Source organism: Anopheles marshallii, chromosome 3 (genome assembly GCF_943734725.1).
Source record: "Anopheles marshallii chromosome 3, idAnoMarsDA_429_01, whole genome shotgun sequence".
NCBI classification, from domain to species: domain Eukaryota; kingdom Metazoa; phylum Arthropoda; class Insecta; order Diptera; family Culicidae; genus Anopheles; species Anopheles marshallii.
This window is the reverse complement of record NC_071327.1, coordinates 42,202,698-42,224,595: the sequence shown is the minus strand read 5'-3', so window position 1 is coordinate 42,224,595 and position 21,898 is coordinate 42,202,698. Positions and strand designations below refer to the sequence as shown.

At 41.7% G+C, this 21,898-nt stretch overlaps 1 protein-coding gene across 1 annotated transcript in view; it reads right to left on the bottom strand.

Annotated features, from left to right (window-relative positions):
- Nucleotides 1-21,898, bottom strand: part of LOC128712623 (WD repeat and FYVE domain-containing protein 3) — a 325,442-nt gene that overhangs the window by 280,184 nt on the left and 23,360 nt on the right. The window contains exon 2 of the mRNA XM_053807511.1: nucleotides 5,785-5,941. Coding sequence (XP_053663486.1) covers nucleotides 5,785-5,941 — 157 coding nt within the window. The remainder of the gene's footprint in view (nucleotides 1-5,784; nucleotides 5,942-21,898) is intronic.

Genomic DNA, 21,898 nt, shown 5'->3' with positions numbered 1-21,898 from the left:
CCTATATATGCCAAATAATCCAGATACCGTGCTGTATCATTCTGTACAGATTCTTAAAGGACATAGCATTTTTAAACATAAAGAATGACACAAGGGATCATTTTTGTAAACTACAATTTAAGAAAAATCGATCAAAGTTTAGAAATTTAATTTTAATATCAATTCATTTGAAATAATATATCTGTCTCATTATTAAAATAATCCTTTTTCAGTTGTTTTTGTTAAAAAAAACTGTTTACATTTTTCGCACACGGGAAACATGGTCTAACCTGGCTCAGACCACCTAGCAATTTTTTTTGTTATGCCATTTGTCGAGCTTGGGTCAGCTGCTTTCATTGGGAAACCAATCTAATCCTTCTTTCTTAGGCTTAACTTGGCTTGCCATTTGTATGGCGAGCTATTAACGGATAAGCATGGAAACGTCAAAACTAGAGCTGTGCCAAAAGAATCAGAACCGTGAACTTCTTGCGGTTCTTTGAAAAGAACGAACGATCTAGGTTCGTTAAAAAAAGAACGAACGGTTCTTTTTTAAAAGGTTAAAAACATATGACTAATATTTTTTTAGGCTATGCAAAAAACTGCAGATAAAAAATCGAACTAGTTCGCTTTAAGCACCGTATATTGCTTTTCTCATACAAAAATGAGAAAGAACCGAATGTTGCAATTTATCATTCAAAAATGAAAAAGGAACCGAACTAGGTCGTTCAAAGAATCGTATAATATAATTTACCATACAAAAATTAGAAAGAACTGAGCAAGGTCGCTCAAAGAATCGTATCCCGGCCAGCAAAATTTGAGCTTTTTTTGTAACAATGTTAGTGAGATGTCACATCGAACGCCAGATCGAACAACGGGCTCATTCGATGGTTAAGTTTCGATGAACGGTCGCCCTCTCCCGTTCCCCATTCAAAATGCACGGCGCGCTCTCGCGCGTGGTTTTCGCTCCCGTGAGCTTTATTTTTTTTATTTCAATTTGTCCGTGTGGGCGGAGCAAAGGTGATTGAGTGTGCGTTTAACTGCGCACGCTGCACCGTACACAAACACCACACACGCGATCGATGCGGACGAACGCAGGCACACAAGGAAGGACGAAAACAACACGATCCTACACTGACTAAAACAGGCGCGCGTACATTTTCACACTAACTGACAATAAAATCAATACACGAGATGATTAACAATGCGCATAAACATTTACCCGAAATTTAATCACTATTTCACTCCAAACACAAAACACCAACTATGTTTAGATGCATAAAAAGAAGGACGCATTGTCTACAACATGTACCGAAAGTTTTTTTCCTAACTCCAATATAAATGCGCTTGCCGAAGCAAGCACGGAGTGTAGGAAGAAAACAAACACCACACATTTACGGCATGGCAAAACACAGGCACACAATCTCCTCCACTTCACAAAAAACAATATCTTCTAGCAGACGTAGCACAAAACAAATGCGCATCACTTGCAAACTTCCGCGCATTGTTGGTACACACGCACAGATCAAAATGTTCTAACACCCACGACACGTCCGTCCCGGACTTAGCGTTCAGAAGACTGAGCTGACCTCGCTATGGTGGTGTGAACGCTAGACAAAGATCGATACAGCATGCGTCCTTACGCGGATAAGGACGAGATGGGAACATTTTCTAACTCTCATCCCACGACCGCTCTAGATCAGCGAGCAGCAACCGCGCTGGCTTAACGCGTGAGCAGGATCGCTGCGATGAAGGACAATGCGAGATGGAAAGGATTCGAGCGTGTACATAATCGCTTCGCTCGTGGAAACCGCCGATAGCTGACGCACACATTCAACGGCCCCTCGTCTTTACACGGCGTCGCACGTTGTTTCCCCAAGATTTCTTGGCCTCCTCAGCCCCTTGGCCTGTAAATCGCACTCGTTTTTTCTCTCATTGTTTGTAGGGGTATGCCACAATTTGCCATACAAAAATGAGAGAGAACCAAACTAGTACTCTCTGAGAACCGCTTCTGTTTGATAGATGGCTAGACGCCACACTAGAATGGAACAGAGCCAAAGCTGCCCGAAGTCATACAAAAATGATATAAGGGTTCATTCAATTATTACGTAACGCTGTTAGGAGGGGGAGGGGGTTCCTACTAACGTTACGGTTTGTTACATAGGGGGAGGGGGGATTCAATTTTATGTTACGTAACATAGAATAAGTTGTTCAGATGGCTAAATTATTGATGATTCTTCTTCATTCATCATTGCCACTACTGCCACTACATAGTTTCGACCTCACTGGTTGGGTCTATTTTAGTTGTGTGATTTGTATTCGCAGCTTTATACAGTATACATTAAGTATAAATTTCTCTTTAGATTTCATTTTTTATCATTATCATCTCAGATTCTTCATTTTTTATCATTATTGTTTGTATTTGTAGTTGTTTTGATAAGGTATTCATGGCGTCAGTAAACAAGCCTATTTGTTCTTGTTGTTGTCTAGCGGTTTATGTCAGTAATACATTTTTTTACATAGTGTTTGTTAGCGATAGGGTAAGTGTATCAATTGTGCTAGCACCAACTGTTGTGCTATCGTCGGATATGAAAAAAGAATATATAAAAATATATAAAATATGAAAAAATGGCGATCTGCAGTCTCAAATGAATTTCATCGCATAATTTATCATATTTCCTAATATTCCACCAAGTTTCACCCATTTTTAAAGCCTAGCTATCAAAAAACCACGATTTTAATTCTTGCTGTCAAAAACCAACCATTCCTAAACGTTTTGTTAAGAAAATACCATATTTTTGTTTCCAGTTTTTATTGAAACTAAAGCTCATAATCAACGATAAACGATTTCTGGGGGGTGGGGTGTTAACAAAATAGTACGTAATTAATTGAGGGGGGTTCATTCCAGCGTTACGTTTTGTTACAATGGGGGGGGAGGGGGTCCAAAATTCTCAATTTTTGCGTTACGTAATAATTGAATGGCCCCTAAGCATTATTTGTTTCAACGTGATAAAGAAAATGAATTGAAATAATAAAAAAATTAATAATAATATGCGCCTAATGATTAATCAGTATTTTTTTGTCAAAACGTGCAAACTGTAAATCTTATATGTAAATGTAGTGATGGTATTAAAAACAAGTTTTTGTTACGATTGCCAAATGCCTAGACTTTGATCTAAGATAAATAAAAAAATGACAACATTCAACTATGTACAATATTTTGGTATTGCTCAAAAATAATATGTAAAATACATATATTATTATTTTAAATAAACTCCAAAACTGTTACTCAAAGCCTCTAGGCGGCAATCAAATTTAGGCAAGATCGAATTGCAATCAGAGTAAAGAGTACGGCGCGGTAAAATCTTCGGTTCTGTGATTAAATCGTCTTAGAAGTGTGTAATCATACGTGTGTATGTGCCATATGAACAATGCTGGACCGGAGAATCATTGTTTCAACTGAAATAAAAAAAAAAAACGATACCGAAAAATATTGTCCAGCTTGCTTCTTTGTTCTTTGTTTGCCTCTTCTACTCTATGTGCTGCTTTGCAAATGTTCTATTTTTAGTAACAAGTTTGAACGTGCAAACTATGGGCATAACGAAAACTGATGCATAACTGCGCACAACGTGTTAACACACGAATAAAAGGTACCGTTTGTTCTTAGTAAAAGAAAACAAAGGATGATATCCGTGCAGATTGAGAACAAGAAAATATTAGATAGTCAGTCAAAAAAGTCACGAGTTATCAGTCAGTCCGTAACAACCAGGCCTAGCAGAAGTACATTTTGAGCAAACTTGTCTTGACCCTACGGTTCGTTGGAGTGAATTGAAGTATACTAAAACAAGTGAGTGAGATTTTTTTTTATAGGTCTTGTATTTAGAAAGGAAACTAGAAACAATATTTTTAATTGGTTTTTAACAGATATGGCTCCGAATCAGCAAAGTAGTGCCATTTGGAATCACTACAACAAACTGGAAAAGGAGCTAAATGTCGTATTTGTTTTTAAACAATATTATATTCGCAAGGCTACACATCGAATTTGAAGCGTCACATAACCCTAAAACATCCTACAGTTCCGTTGAACATAGAACAAAACGCAGAGATGAAATTGCAGGAATTCATCGCGAATCCGTTACACAACATTGCCGTTCAGATACAGCAGAGAGTAAAAACTCAGAAGAAAATAATAATGGTTCAGACACGTCGGAACGTATATCATACCCTTCTATGGCACACTATTTAAAAAAACCAATGGCAATTAATAAGAAACGAGAATTAGACACATTGTTAATAGACATGATATGTCACGAGTGTTTGCCCATATTAGCCCACATTAATGGAACGAGAAAAATAAATCAGGCAAAACTAAAATTAAAGTTAGATATGGTAACAAGATGGAATTCCACTTATGATATGCTTAACCGGTTTTTGACAAACAAAATATCTTTACTTGCTTATTGCGATACATTTCACATTCCAAATCCTATAGCAACATCGGAATGGAAAATAATCGAACAAAGCATAGACGTGATAAAGATATTTGACAAAGCAACAGATTTTATATGTTATGAAAAATCCGTTACTATATCCCATATTGGGGTGTTGCGTAAAATGTAAGCAGCAAACCTTACAAAATATTTACAACAAGAGGTTATAGTTCCATAGATCAGCAAACTAGTATCGTTACTTTTACAAGGTGTAGCAAAATATTTGGAGCCATTTAAACAAAGTGAAATAGTCGCAATGGCCATTTTACTAGACCCACGTATTAAGAAAAAACCTTTCCGAAACGAGCCAGTAGAATTTCAAAAAGTGTATGAAACTATAATAAGTGATCTCATGCACCTCCTACCACAAGAATCATCTAATTTGATGCAAAATGAGACAAGTAAACACGCATCTACAAAAAGCAACATATACAGTGAGTATATGGATTGGGATGATGAAGAAAATGTAAATAATCCCAGACAGCTAACAGTGGGCGAATTCGAACTATACCTGAAGGATAGAAATATTTTAACTGACGAGGATTCATTAGAATGGTGGAAAAATAATTTTCTGAAGTACCCATTAGTTTCTGGTTTAGCTATTGAATTATTAAATATTCCAGGATCTTCAGTTCCTTGCGAACGATTTTTTTCTAAGGCAGGACAGGTGTATGCTTAGAAAAGAACTAGATTACAAAAAAAGTGTGAACAGATTTTATTTGTACAAAACAACTCGTAAGGAAATTTAAAACAGATGGTGAGATTCAATAAAACTATTTCATGCATTTTCAGTATTTCATGAAATAAGCTTTTTTTTCGTTAAAACTGCCTGGCTGTATCGAGTGAATTAATTAACCAATCGAACCAATGAATTAACCAATTCTTAAATAATGAGTATGTTGATTAAATGAAAAAAAAATCTGTAATTTAAACGCTATTCTGTTTTAATTCAATAAAAAGTGGAATGCAATATATAATAGTAATAATAATATAGTATAATAATATAATAATATATAATATCATTCTTAAATACTAGCACGCAAATGAACGAAAGAATCGCGATTCACGATTCGTTCTTTTTTGAAAAAGAGCTGGGTCGTTCGAGTTCATCAAAAAGAATCGTTTTGCCCATCCCTAGTCAAAACACATACAAAAAACTGGCTTAGAATATGATTCCGGATAAGGCAATCCGAAACAAGGGAATTTTTCTAACTGATTTGTAACATTACTCGAGACTTTACAGGAAAGTACATCTTTAATGTATTAATTATTACATTTATTACATTTTTTTACATAAAAAATGCAGCTAAATACATACCTCTTGTAAGGAATTATCGTTCATTGCGGTAACCATCAAATTGACAGCTGTTAATAGAACTGCTCCATTACCCGGTTCTTCTCTGCCGTATACATTATGAAGCTCTAAAAACGATGCAATAGTTTTTGAAGCAGTTTCTGTGCTTCGGTTTAATGCTCTGCAAAAAAAAAAAAAAAACTTAAGCGTTAATATACAGACGATGGACAAATCTAAAAACATAAAACCAATGATTTTTTATTCTTCTTTCAAATACCTGTTACTCGTAGATTGTTAAACATGCACTCAAACTTCAAAGCAATTTCAGCCATATTTCTATTTACAAAAACTTTTCAAGAAAAAACTATAAAACGAAAATCCCAAACTATTAATTGGAAACTTTTTGACGTATAGTGGCAGTACTCGGCCCTTCGATGCAAACAAGTGATAATCGGAAGGTGCCAAGTCCGTATGAGGCGAATCAGCGACTACCGATTGAACTTCACAAATCCGTGGATTGCATGAGCCATCCAGGCCACTGTGGTACGGCAATTCAGAAAATATTATTTTCTTATATCGAAACTCTAGTTCCCTGTCAGCATCTGATCTGATCGGACGAATTTAATCGTGCTGTGGCAAATCAAAACAAAAAGCTAAACGAGTAACGCAACCAAAATCTCAATGAGAAAAAAGAGAAAGCATAGCTGACTCATTGCGAAACCACTCACAGCACCGGTCTTCTTTTTCTTTGGCCCGCTCTTAATGTTGAGCACGTCGTGCTGACATGGCCTGGTCACCAATACGTTTCCAGGAGACTCGATCCAGGGCTGTCGCTCTCCATCCTCTGCTGCACCCGATCTCCGACAGGTTCTGCTCCACCTGATCCAGCCAACGGGCTCGCTGCGCTCTTCTGCGTCTCGTGCCGAACGGGTCGCCGACGAGGACCTTTTTGGTGGGACACGAGTCCGGCATCCTCATGACGTGCCCCAACCAGCGTATCCTTCCGGCCTTCGCCACCGTCAGGATGTCAGGGCCCCAAACAGCTCAGCAAGCTCGTGGTTCATTCTCCTCCTCCACCCGTCGTGCTCCAAGATACCGCCAAAGATCGTCCTTAGCACGCGGCGTTCGAAAACACCGAGTGCATTGGCATCCTCTGTGAGCATGGTCCAAGACTCATGACCATAGAGGACAGCCGGCCGAATCAATGTACGGTATATTGTGTATTTCGTGCGCAGGAGAAGGTTTCTGGATCGTAGGAGTTTGTGGAGCCCGTAGTAGGCACGATTCTCCTGAAGAATGCGCCTTCGGATTTCGCTGCTTACGTTGTTGTCCGAAGTTATGATCGTACCGAGGTAGCAGAACTCCTCTACTACCTCGAGATCATCGCCGTCAACCGATACGCTGCTTCCCAGCATGGCCCTATTACGGTCAGAGCCTCCGGCAAGCAGGTACTTTGTCTTCGTCGCATTGATCAGCAATCCAATCCTTGAGGCTTCGCGCTTCAGTCTGGTGTACGCCTCGCACACCGCCGCAGATGTCCTTCCGATGATGTCGATGTCATCCGCAAAGCCAAGGAATTGGATGGAACGGGTGAAAATCGTGCCCCGTATATCGAAGCCCGCGCTTCTCATGACACCTTCCAGAGCGATGTTGAACAGCAGACAGGAGAGTCCGTCACCTTGCCTCAATCCCCGGTGAGACTCGAACGCATCCGACAGCATGCACGATACTCTCACCTTGCACTGCACCCTGTCCATGGTGGCCCTCAACAGCCGCACCAGTTTTCCCGGAAAGCCGTACCGCTGCATGGTGTTCCATAACTGCATCCGATCTATGGTGTCGTAGGCCGCCTTAAAGTCGATGAACAGGTGGTGCGTGGGGGTTTGGTGCTCTCGGCATTTTTGGAGGATCTACCTGAGAGTAAAGATTTGGTCGGTCGTCGATTTTCCTCCAACAAAACCGGCTTGATAGCTCCCGACGAAATCTGAGGCAAGTGGGGCAAGTCTGCAGAAGAGAATTCGGGACAGGATCTTGTAGGCAGCGTTCAGGACTGTAATGGCACGGTAGTTCCCACAGTCCAGCCTGTCGCCCTTTTTGTAGACTGGGTGGATGATGCCCAGCCTCCATTCCTTCGGTAACATAGTTCTTCCTTTTCCCAAACTTTCACGATCAGCTGGTGCATCCTGACGGCAAGCCTCTCCGGCCCCATCTTGAAGAGCTCGGCAGCTAGGCCATCGCTGCCTGCTGATTTGTTGTTCTTCAGCTGATTGATGGCACTAGTTACCTCTTCCAAAGATGGCGTGGGCACCTCGTCACCTGCCACCAGACTGATGTGCTGCTCGATTCTGCATTCCACCCCCAAATCTAGGATTCCTGCCTGTGCTCCGTTAAGATGTCCGTCGAAGTGGCACTTCCACCTGTCGATTCTTCTCGTGAAACAGTCGGGTCTGCTGCCTCCTCAGCCATCTGTAGTTCTCCACGTTTTGACGAGTTTCCCGTAGTGCTCGCCTGCACTCATCATCGAACCACTCCTTTCTCTGGCTGCGTGTCACGTAGCCGACATGTCGTTCCGCTGCTTTGCTGATGGCACGCTCCACTATACGCCAGTGGGCTTTGGGGGACATCGTGGTGACTGCGTCGTCGTCCGGCAGAGCCTCCCCGAGGGCTGCCGCGTAGTCCCCTGCCACATCAGCTAGTTTCAGCCGGTCCGTGTTTAGCCGCGGGGTAGGCTGTGACCGTGACTTGTTAGCCACGGACAGTTTTTGGCGAAGCTTGACCATGAGTAGGAAGTGGTCCGAGTCGACGTTTGCACCCCTGAGGGTTTTGACGTCGATGATGTCCGAGAAGTGTCGTCCGTCGATCAAAACGTGGTCAATCTGGGAATAACTGTTCTGCGGAGATCTCCAGGTGTAGCTGAACCGAGGTTTGTGCTGGAAGTAGGTGCTGCGGATAATCATGCACTTGGAGGAGGCGATATTGGCAAGGCGCTGGCCGTTGTCGTTTGACAGCTGGTGGACGCTGAAGTTGCCTATCGCTGGTTTATACACCTCCTCCCGTCCGACCTGAGCATTAAAGTCCCCGATGACGATCTTTACATCGTGTTTGGGGCAGCGATCATACTCCCTTTCCAGCTGCCCGTAGAAATCGTCCTTATCGTCATCAGTGCTTCCAAGGTGCGGACTGTGCCCGTTGATGATACTAATGTTGAAGAAACGGCCACGTATCCTCAACCTGCACATTCTGTTGGTGATCGGCCACCACCCGATCACCCTCTTGCGCATCTCACCTAAGACGAGGAACGCCGTACCGAGCTCGTGCTTATCTCCACCACTCTGGTAGATCATACAATCGCTGCGATACGGACGCTCCATCACTCCCTTCCGGCGCAACTCTTGAAGTGCTATTATTTCGAAGCCACGGGCCCTCACCTCGTCCGCGAGTATTCGGGTACTCCCAGCGGACGTGAGGGATCATGGACATGCACATGGGACTGCCCATGTCCCGAGTTTCCAATCGTTAGTCCGTTTTCGTAGCGTAGGTCGGTCATCGTTTGGTCCAATCGGTATATTATATTGATGGCTGTTCGTTGCGGTAATACAGGGGGTGGCTTGCAAGGCCTCTCCCCCCGCCACCTGTCTCGTCGGTGGGCCGACGCACACTAGCTGTTTAACGTCCCGTAGGATGCCAGGACAAGGGGGATGCCTGTTTGACCAGGCTACCCCCCCCCCCCCCCCTTCTCAAATTTAGCCAGCTTTTCCCACTCCCAAGGGGTTGGGTTTCCCCATATACCCAAGCTCGGATATAGGATAGAGACTCGTTCTGTACGACGGGGACGTATTTGAGTAAGAGTAGGGGCAGGAGAGCCTATGTAACCTTCGAGAGGTGTCGGATCCTGTCCCGTACCGGAGGTGTATTGCTACACAACCGTCAACAGAACCACAGCACCGGTGTAAGATAAAATAATATAGGACGATGCCATCGAGGTCGTATACCAGTACTTCCCAGTAATTAGTACCAGCAATTATTACGACATCCTTAGCAAAGACGAGGCTCCCTTGATACCCATACAAAAGTAGCACCTAAAAACGCAAAGCAAGTAAAAGAAAAAAAAAACCCTTGTTGTCATTACCAGTACACAAGTTGGAGCATGTAATACACTACACTATAAACTTTTCGCGTTCAGTCATCGTGGTGAACACTACTCCATCGAAAGACTAGACACTGATGACCAAACTCTGTACCTCCTCCATTTTCCAAATGGATCACTCAAACAAGCTGAAACGTGAGCTAAAGTAAGAATAGTTGATCACCATCGTATATACTTCGAGTATTACACTAACAGAAAAGACACTTTGCAGTGCACAAACTGCCGAAACAGAAGCAATACGGCCTGGCCGTCCTTATTGATTAAAAAAAACTGCCGAAGCAACAACAATATTGACGAGACGATTTTTTTTAATATTTTGTTTCTTTTTTCTTTGAAAACCAATTCATTGTTCTATAAGAAACTCCGAAAAAGTTCCTTATAGAAAACATAAAGAGTTAATTTACTCAGTAATTAAAACGAATGGCTCAGATTACAAAGTTAATTCATTTCTGCACATCTCCAATTCCAGCGCAAAATTTAATGCAAGATTCTTTTTTTTTGTTAACTGTTTATTCAACTACATTTTGATATTATAACGCAAGTACAGGCAATCCCCGAGATACGCGGATTCGGAGATACGCGGTTTTTGGAAATTTGACAGCTGAGTTAGTTAACGGCACAAAATCTAAGCAATACGATGAAAAATTGGTGTAAAATAGCTTCCTTTATCATATAAAACAATTGTTTTTAGTTTATATAAATGAATTCTATCAAAAAGCCAGGTTTGCTGAATAATTTATATACAGAGAAGGAAATCGACTATCTAACTTTGAAGTATAAACAATTATACTCCCGGATTTGACTTACGCAGAAATTCGAGATACGCGGAATTTTCCCGGGTTATGGCGTCCGCTATAATAGCGTATCTCGGAGACTGCCTGTAATTGTCTTTCGTACCATCCATTACATTTTTTCCCATAAGAGTTTATATGCTAGTAATATTCGATATAGTTCGTACGCTTCTACTAACGCTAATTTAAACTAATTTGCAACTCCCAAGTTCATATGATGATATCCGCTTCGCCGGGATCAAATTCTCTCACCGTTTCATTATAAGCCTCTCGAACTAAGCTTTCCGTCACATCTTGGGTCGCATTTACCGACCAGAGGTCGTCGTCTCGGTTATCGAGGCCTACTTGTCTGCAATAAGGGGTTCGCGTGTGTCTTAATCTGCCTGATTCGCACTCATTATCGCAGCTCTTCGGATCTGCTCGGCCTCACGTCACCTGCGTCAGACGGCGTCGTAGACGGTACCCGATTCCGTCGATTCCGTCCAGCCATTGGATGGATGGATTCGGATTCGCAATGGATTCGATTCCCCCGTGCTGTTTTTGTTCTCTCACTCTCACCTCACTCTCGTCCTCTTCTCACGATCCTGATGCTAGATCTCCTGCAGCACCTTCGTGATCTGGCGAGCTGCTTCCTGAATACTGGCCCATTGTTACAGGCTTTCCAGCAGTTTCATGGCTAGGTTGTATGCATGAATCGCGTCCCCAGAACAGAAACCCAGGAAATTCTGCCGAATCTCCGAAATGACGGGGTATTTGAAGACAAGGCCACGTAGGCCACTGACTCCACCGATCCTGGACACCGGGGACACTCCGGTGACGAGACGTAGCCGCAGACATGGAAATACTCTCTCCCTCTCTCTCTTCAATGCACTTAATGTGCGTTTATTATTATTATTTATATTATCCAAAAGGCTTAGGCTGGGCACACACGGGACGTCCACGTCCTGCCCACGTCCACATCGAACTTCGTGCAAATCCGAACATAAACGCCTATCCTTTACCGTACGGGCAAGCGAGACACAATAATCGTTCGATCTGCCCGTATGCTCCGAACGCGTCATTCTAATAGAAGGTGCGCGTGTGACAATATTCCTTGACTCTCGTTCGTTCGTCTACATATCATCCCAACGAGCAATTGAGCCACTCCCCATCTAATTTTACTCGGATCTCTCGTACTGACCTACACGCGACGTGAGACAAAAGACAAACACACACGTCATACACACGCGCAATCACGGTACTCCCTCGATCGCGCGTGTACGGACGTACGAAACGCACCAACACATGCAAAGCGACCGATCACAAAGCGTGTGTCGACTAGAGATGGGAATATCAACTCATTTTCAAGATTCAACTCATTGTGAATGAATTGCATACAAGAGTCAACTCTTTACATGATTCTTGCAAGAGTCATTACTCGATGCAGGGGGAATATTGCTGTGGTATGTGGCTGTTGAATAAACGTAGTAGTAGTAGTAGTGTTTATTGGTTACATTAATATTCTGTGTCATGGGTACACGGTTTTTGTTTTTGCCACGGCTTAACGGGTTCGATATTGATACTCTCCTCATTGTTGTGTAACTAATTAGTCTGGCTGGTTTTTACAAAAATATACCTTGAACTGTTTGTGATTTTTAATTAAACATTGTATGGGAAAAATGATACAAAAAACCCTTTGTTGATACAAATCAACGATCCGATTAAAATTAGGAAAGCTAGGAACCAGCGTCAGAGATAAACAACGTGTAGATGGCGTTGGCGTCGTCGCCCAGTACGAAGTGGAGTCGATCGGGTCGAATGACGTTTCGATTAGGGGTCATTGGCTGGCCAGGACGAGAAAAAGGCATAAAGGGGACCGACGAAGGGAAAAAAGCGCTCATTTGTTTATTGCGAAACGATAGTGAATTTTTTAGCCCTCTCTCGAGGAAAATAAAGCTATTAAAAACTACACCGCGTTTTATGAGCCGTTCTGTTACGATAACGTTCGCAACATTCTAAAAAAATCACTTGTGTTGAATAAGTGACAAAAGTGCTAATTCATCACAGACTCACCCGTTGCCGGCAAGTTGCTGAAGAAATAGAACAGCAGAACCGTGCTGAAGTGAAATTGTGAAAATGGCACCCAACGAACTAGTTTGTGTAATCTGTGCCTCGGCCACCGATATTGTGTGCATTCGATACGTTGATTGCCGGAGATCATATCATCCGGATTGCGTAGGTGAAGACGATTCGGTGAGAACCCGCGAGTGGCGATGTGCAATATGCATACCTCGCGCGACGAGCGTGGCTACATCGTCCCCGCTTCGAGACAATCCGGTAGCACGTCAATCATCGCTGCCGGACGATACTGTGAACGAGATAAGTCGCCTCTTTAACGAAATGAAGGCATGCATGTTACGAGGGGGCGAACCCCCTAGCAACTCCTCTCCTCAACGAGTATCCTATGTGTGCAATCGTACTGGCACACTGAACATGATCGAGTGTAATAAATGCGATCGCTGGTGTCACATCGAGTGTATTCAGGAAGTAGAAGCAGTTGCGATACGTGATTGGCAGTGCGCGATTTGTACGGTAGCGAGGAGACCAGTGTCAAGTTCAGTGGATCAACTGATAGAACGCATTAACTTGTTAGAACAAAAGCTAGAAGCGCACGCCACTAACGCAAATGGCGGCTTTGGCATCTACAACTTTCGGGTTTTCTGCAACAGATGATGAACCGGAATTATCGCGGGCCAAATCATCTGCAAGACACACTGGTGCGGCGAAGCTTCCCTTCTTCTCCGGAAATCCCGACCAATGGTCGATGTTTATTTCGACTTTCGAAGAAAGCACGCGTTTGTGTGGTTTTTCGGATGGGGAGAACATAATGCGGCTACAAAGAGCATTAAAGGGAAAGGCCTTGAAGACTGTACAGTTGAGACTTCGGAAAGCGGACAACCTGGCCGATGTAATGGAAGCGCTACGAAGCAGTTTCGGTCGACCGGAAATGATCATAAGCTCGCTTATGGATCAAATTCGGAAGGCACCGTCGCCGAAGATGAAGAAATTGGACACGCTGGTGGATTACGCGATAATGGTGGAAGAGGTATGCGCCGCAGTAAAGACAAGTGGTCTCGAAAATCGGTACGACGGTCCTTTATTGGAGGAGCTAGTGCGACGACTGCCGTCTACCGTGGCCTTTCTATGGGGAATGGAACGTGTGAGGAAGCCGCCAGCTAGCCTGACTGATTTTGGTATCTGGATCCATGACGCTAAGGAAGCCGCACTGATAGCTTCCCCAACAGCAGCAGCAGCAGCAGCGAAGCAGAGTGTGCCAGTGTGCCTAACCAGAAGAGAAGCGAAGTGCCAAACATATCAACGTGCATACCACGGCTGAGCCACCCGCACATTCCGAAAAAATAGTGTGCGCCTGCAACAACAAGTGCAATCAGCTGGAGTATTGTGAGAGTTTCCTGCGTTTAACTCCGGATGAGCGGTGGAAACGTGTGAAGAATGACCAGCTATGCAGCACATGTTTGCGTCGTCACCGCAACCCTTGCCGCGTGACACGGATTTGCGTTAATCGTAAGTAATCGTAAGTAAGTTAATCGCTCGCATTCCACGGAAGTACATAGCAAAGGCGAGGTATTGTTGCGCTATGTCCCTGTGGCAGTACATGGACATGAACGGACGGTTCATACGGTGGCACTCCTCGACGAAGGTTCATCCGTGACGCTGATGGAGCATAGCTTGATGAAACAGCTGGGCTTAAAGGGAACAAAAAAACTTCTTTGTTTGAGCTGGACCGGGGGGCAACTACGAAACGAGGACGGTTCCGTCGAGATTCCGATCACCATCTCCGGGATTCGAAAAGGAGATCGAAAGTTCCTGATGCCTGCTGTTCGGACAGTTAAGTCACTAGGCTTACCAACGCAATCTGTCAACGTGAGTAATCTTACGTCGCGATATAACCACCTAAAAACTCTTCCGTTGCAGCCTTATGAAGCGGCTGTTCCTCAATTACTTATCGGAATCGATAACTATCGCCTAACCCGCCCTCTTAAGACAGTAGAGGGACTAATAAATGAACCAACGGCTACGAAGACCCGCTTAGGATGGATTGTATCAGGAAGCTGTACCACTGAAATACAGAATCGAAACATGGCCGTAGCCACACATAGTGTAATCGTCTGCGACTGCGCAAATATAGATGCTAAAATCGACGCCGCTTTGAAACAAGGCTTTGCTTTGGAGGATGTACGATCCTCCAATATGAAAATCAGTATTTCTAAACAAGATGATCAGGCCTTAGAGTTGCTCAACTCAAACACTAAGCTAGTGAACGGTCGGTACGAAACAGGTCTATTATGGCCCGGAAGCAATATAAAATTACCCAACAACAAATCGATGGCCTTGAGAAAGTTAGAGAAGGTAGTGAATTTTTTAGCCCTCTCTCGAGGAAAATAAAGCTATTAAAATCTACACCGCGTTTTATGAGCCGTTCTGTTACGATAACGTTCGTAACACCCTTAATTATTTTTCTGTTTTCTATTTATAACTAAAGAATGAAAAGAAAAAGAAAAGAAAAGAAAATACCTAACCTAAAAAATAACTATAGAACTATTTACACTTAAATACTATGCTAACAAGTCTAGTGCACTAGTAGTTATAAGATCGGATTTTCGCTTGCTGAGCAGTTATTATAGTATTTTAGGCTCATACTGGAAATACATTCTTCTAATTTGTCTATATTGGTTTTAACATGAAGTAGCCTTGTACTATACCATATTAGTTTATTTAGAATTATTTTTGAAATTTTGTTTTGCGTTTACCGTATGTGAGCATTGGCCTGAAACAAGCAGTGTATAGGAGAAGCTTATTTCTTAAATTTAGTTTGGATTTCCGGTTTAGGAAAGGATACAGAGATTTTAGTATATTACCAGATTTGATGCATGATTTTTCTATGTCGTTTTTATACGTCCGTCTTTTATCTAATGTTAGACCAAGGTATTTCGCTGAGTCTTTCCAGGGGATTGTGGAAGAATTTATATTTAAATTTTGTTGAGGTAGTCTGCGTGTTGATGTGTACCTCGTAAAAAATATGGCCTCTGATTTGACAACATTTATTTTCTACTTCCACTTTATACAATATCTGCTATATGATTTCAAGGCGTTATTTAGTGATCTGTTTATGGTTTTGGGGAATTTGGATGATGATTAAATATAGCAAAATCGTCTGCATATAGATATTGTTCGCAGTTTAGCATTGTAGGGATATCTGATGTATATAAGTTAAATAGCAGAGGGGATAACGTGCTCCCTTGTGGAACACCTGCTACGGGTACATAGGTTTTTGATTTTACTTGACCAATGCAAACGCTATTTTGTCTATTTTCGAGGAAAGATTTAGTTAGTTTGATCAAATATGAAGGAAATTTGCCAGATATAAGTTTGTTTAGTAATCCTTCATGCCATATGGCATCAAAAGCTTTTTCTCCATCAAGCATAACTAACTCTGTTGATTTTTTTTTTATTTTCTATTTACTAGGATATTTTTTGTTAATCTGTGATGGGTTGTAGAGAGTGCTGGCTGAAACCCAAATTGATATTTGGGAATTATTTTCTTATTATCTGTATGAGAACGAATGCGTATTTCTATCAGCTTTTCAAAAATTTTACTCAGGCAACTAGGTAAATTTATAGACCTAAAACTCTCCGGGTTCGTCAAATCTTTGCCTTGTTTAGGGATTGCAACAATTTTGGATGTTTTCCAAATATTAGGGAAATACCCAAGTTTAAAGCAACTCTTGAAAACTATAGTTAAGAAAACTAATGCTTTGTTGGGAAGCCTTTTTAGTGATTTGTTATTGATGCCATCGTATCCAATTGCTTTCTTGGGTTTTAATTTTTTTACTATTTTTCCGATTTCTTTTGGCTTAACCAGATTTAATTCACTCAAGCCTGGTGATTGATGATCCGAGAAAATTTTTTTTTATCGATGTTATATTACGTTATACTGGACTTTTTGCCATATATGTGATTTTGTGAGCACCTCCAAAATTGTTGCTTTAGAATTTTGCATTTTTCTGAATTCACAATTATAGTTTGATCATTTACTTTTAACGGACGGATAGTATTTGTTTTGTTCTTAATTAGGCGAACAAATTTCCATAGCTTGTTTCTATCTTGGATGTTCATATTGATGTCCACAAGTGCATTACTCCTTATATAATCTAGGTGATAATTAATATGGGACCTGAGGGTGTAATATGCCTTTTTATATTCCGCGCAAAGCCTGTGCCTGTGCCATTTACGTCTATACTTGTTCCGGAGTTTCATTAAATCTAGTACATATTTCGGGATTACTAGGTTAAATTGTCCAGGAGTAACGGTTTGAACGGCTAAATTGTGGCCTGTGGTCAAGACTTCATTGAAATGTGAAATCATTTAATCTATTTTATCAGTACGAAGTACAGTACTATGATTTGTGTGAGATATATTTAAGTTGTTATTAATGTATTTCTTGAATAGTGACCAAGTTACTGTTGCATAATTGTTTATTTTGTTGGGGGGTCTTAAGATGCGTTTAGAGGTTATAATTTTAAATAAAACTGGTAGATGATCAGAGGCAAAATCTGTTAGCGTAATTAGAGCAGTAATTTTATTTAAATTATTAGATATTAATAAATCCAATTTTGACGGATTTGGACTTGAATCAGCAGAGTAGAAAGTGGGTGTACTTGGGTGATGTATAGTAAAGATACCTTTTTGTATATGATCAAAAAGGGTCTTTCCAGCTGAGTTTGTGCTAGCGCAGTTCCAAACTCTATTTCGAGCATTGAAATCACCACAGATAATAGTGCTAGTTTTATATCTAGTTAAGCTTGTCATATCTGAAACAAAATGTTTCATATTTTTGTTGGAACCAGGATGATATGCCGCAACAATTCTTATATTATTTCCACTATTTATATTCACTGAAATATGTAATGTTTCCATTACTTTGGTTATAGATTTTTTTTCCAGCTTATGGGCTATATCCGATCTTACTACAATAGCGACACCACCTTTGGGTCTATGGGTTCTATCAAGTCTATTGATAGTGTAATTATTTAGTTTGAAGGCTATCCCTGGTGTTAAGGATCAAGCGGATCAGATTGAGAGATAGAGCGAGCAAACGGAGAAGGAACGGTGACGCGACTCTCTCAGAACAGCGCGAAAAAGCGCAGCGAGTTAGTTCCAACCTAGACCTCAACCGGATAAGTCGGGATTGGTGCGGATTAAATTGAACTAAAGAACTAGAAAATAAAGAACTAAATTGTATAACAAATCTGTTTTACAAAACAAAAACTGAAACAAACTCTACATAAAATTTGGTCCTTCGAACCGGGTGTAACACTTCGAACTCTTACCAGTGCTTACTGCCTCTTACAAAGTGTTGCATCATCTTATCGCTTACTCTTATTCAGTTCTATCCAAGTACATCATCTTACCACTTACCCGTACCCGTTCTTATCAAGTGCATATACAGACAATCGAACCTAGTGACTATTTGGAGCGTATACGCTTTTAAATTAAACTGCAAAAATGTCGCTAATGCATACGCCAACAAATGTACCTGTTTCGGCAAGCTCGGACAAGGACAAACGGAACCCTGATGAGGGTAGCGACTCGGACGATGAAGCCTTTAAGGGATTCCCAAGTGTTGAAGATTGGTAAAAAAGTGAACGTCAAATTAACCAACTTATGCGACAATTAAAACGCGTGGAAGCTAACTACGACAAAAGGTGCTCAGATGTATCTGCGTTGAAATTGATTGCGGAAAAGCTAAAGGAGTTTTCGTGTGATTCCTCGTTAATATTTTCATCGATAATGGAAACTGGTGATAGTCTAGAGGTTCAAATAGGAGAAGAACGATTCGCGAGAAACGATGATCAATTATTTGATTTGAAACTAAAGGTCGAACAAAAACTGCTAACACTTTCAACAAATGACAAACCAAACCGCGCTGAATCTTCTAGTACACAACCACGCCGAATTAAACTTCCCGAACTCAAATTACCCAGTTTTGATGGATCGATTCGAGATTGACCATCATTTCGTGATGCATTTTGTTCTATTATAAGCTGCGGGGCCACGAGCGTTGAGACTGCGACTCAAACCTCCTCAGTCACTCATTTACCTCAAAAAGTCACTCAAAACCAAAGTCTCCGTTGCCTCTTGAGGTTTCCCTCAATTTCTGTTCAGTGACGACCCTACTGGATTTGACGTTGACAACACACAGTATGTGACCAATAAAATGTTTTTCATGTATTTTTATTTCTTGTTTCTACTGTATTTTTGTTTCAATTTTATGGAAAATTGGTAAAAAAAATTGGTTTGTCGATTAAAAACTAAATCATCATTTCCTTAACTACAGGAGCTTAATCGATCAATCTTATTGCAATTGAAAAGTATCAATTCAATTATAAAACATGTTGACAACTTTTGTCACACAGTGTTCCAAAAGGTACGTTGCGGAGACATAAAAACATCTTACCATACGCCAAAACATTGTGCTTGACACAATCATAATTACGCATAAAACGCCAGAATGTAGTTACATTCATAATAGTACGCAAAAAGTGAACTTGCAGATAAAAAATAAACCATTATTCTTTCGCCATACCATCGGCAGATACAACAGGTTTTGTTTACATTTTGAGCTGCTAACAGGTCGGATCTGTCAAAAAAGTCTCCAAAATTTTTGATACTTTTGTAGATGAGCCAGGTTTTCCTCAAAACTCATTTCACTCAATGTCAATGTCTCAACAAAGAATATTTGTGACCCCAAGTACAATAGTGACGATCCCGTGTACCATATTAGTGTTTCACGTGAAAAACTCCACGTACTACGCCCAAGTTCAAACTCGTGTATCGCGCCCAACGAACAAAATCGCGTCCCGCGCCCAACGAGCAGAACCGCGTCCCGCGCCCGACAAACACAATCGCGTAGTGTAAAAATGAATCCGGAAAGTAAATAGAAACGCCTAGGTACTTCCCCGCAGTTACAGTTGTTAAAGATAATCTATCCGGAATTCCAAGCTACCCCATCCACTGAACGACAAACATCGTTGGAATCGCAAATCACCAATCAAACAAGAAATTCGACCATTTCCTGCGCAAACAGCATCGGCGTCGATCCAATCATCGCGATAGTCATCCGGGGAGACTCAACCATCGTAATCGCAGCCAGTCCAAACAACGTGGTCTATCCATTTGCTATTACCATCGACACTATAGTAATTCTGCCCAAAAATGTGAAAATCAACATAGTCCAAAAAAGTATGTCATTTCACTCCGGTTCCAAAAGTACTAAGTGGTGCGCAATCTACCTGCACTAAACTTACACAGATTAACCGTATTCATATTCTGGACCAAGTTTCACATCAAAACTTCTTGATCGACACAGGAGCAGACGTTTCCGTTATTCCGCCAACACTAAAAGAACGCGATAATCCTTCATCAGATCACCTTTTCGCAGCAAACGGAACTAAAATAGCTACATTTGGCACTTAACGTCTAACACTCAACATAGGCTTGCGTCGTCCATTCACCTGGTTATTCACCATAGCAGATGTAAAATCACCCATCGTCGGTGCAGATGTTTTAAGCCATCACGACCTGTTGGTAGATATACGACGAAACAAAATCATCGATAACACCACACGATTGGAAATAACAAACATCAGCAGCGTTTCCGAGCCAGTCATCAAATCGTCAAATCAATCATCAATCGAATCAAACATTCTCCACAACAAAACAATATTCTCCTGCATCGATTTGCAACGCGTTTATCACCAGATTCCAGTCGCACATGAGGATATTTCAAAAACCGCTATCATCATACCGGATTGTTCGAATTTAAATTCATGACGTTCGGACTCCGAAATGCAGGCCAGACACTTCAGCGACATCTTCAAGACATTTTAGGCGATCTAGACTTTGTTTTCCCGTACGTCGACGATTTGTGCATCGCATCTAGCAGCATTGAACAACACAAGGAACATCTTCGTCAGGTTTTTCAACGGTTAAGGGAAAATGGAATAGCCATCAACACAGGCAAATGCCAAATCAGACTCAACGCAGTAATTTTTCTCGGACATCTGATTACTGCTGAAGGAATCAAACCCTCAAAAAGCAAGGTAGAAGCCATATTAAACTTCCCACTGTTCCCTGGACAACAGCCAAGCAGTTAAAACGATTTCTGGTATCCGTAAACTTCTATCGTCGTTTCATACCGCTCGCAGCGAAAAATCAACAAATTCTCCAAAACATGATGCAAGGCAATGTTCGCAATGACAGCACACCATTGACATGGGACGAAGCCACAACGAAAGCTTTCCGCCAATGCAAGCAAGCCGACTCATACGTATGGCCAGCAATAGGGCGTGATTGCAAACATTTTGTAATGCACTGTATAATAACGACGATAATTCGTCACAACAGAACACCGATCGAACACATAACCGTGCCAGACAACAGATTCGCACACATCCACATGGATATTATTGGACCTTTGCCACCATCTGAAGGGAATCAATATTGTCTCACCGTAATAGACAAATTAACAAGGATGGCCCGAGGCTATGCCAATTCCAAACATCACTGTCGAAATAGCAGCGAAAGCATTTGTCAACGGTTGGATCGCCATATTTGGTGTACCGAGCAATAAAACCGACTTAGGCAGACAGTTCGAATCCGAACTCACTCAGAGAGCTACTCATTCTTCTCGGCATTAACCATTTGCGTACTACACCTTACCACCCCCAAGCCAATGGCCATGTAGAACGCATACATCATCAGCTCAAAACCGCTTTGAAATGCCACAACACCTTCAGTTGGACATCAGCATTACCGATCGTGCTACTCGGAGTGCGTACTTCATGTAAAGGAGACAGGAGCATCAGTAGCTGAACTAACCTACGGTACATCGCTTCGACTACCAGGGGAAATTTTTGCCACAAACGAAAACTCCAGCACCAAGCCTACAACAGATTTCGATGAAACCTGAAAAAAACAATGGCAAAGCTAAAACCAACTTCCACCTCTCATCATTCCACACAGCGACCGTTTGTTCAGAAAACATTGGAATCCTGCACACATGTCTTTATTCGAACTGGAGCAACCCAGTCGAACAAAGTTTCCGAAAACCTTTTGTTCGTTTGGTCGCGGATATACC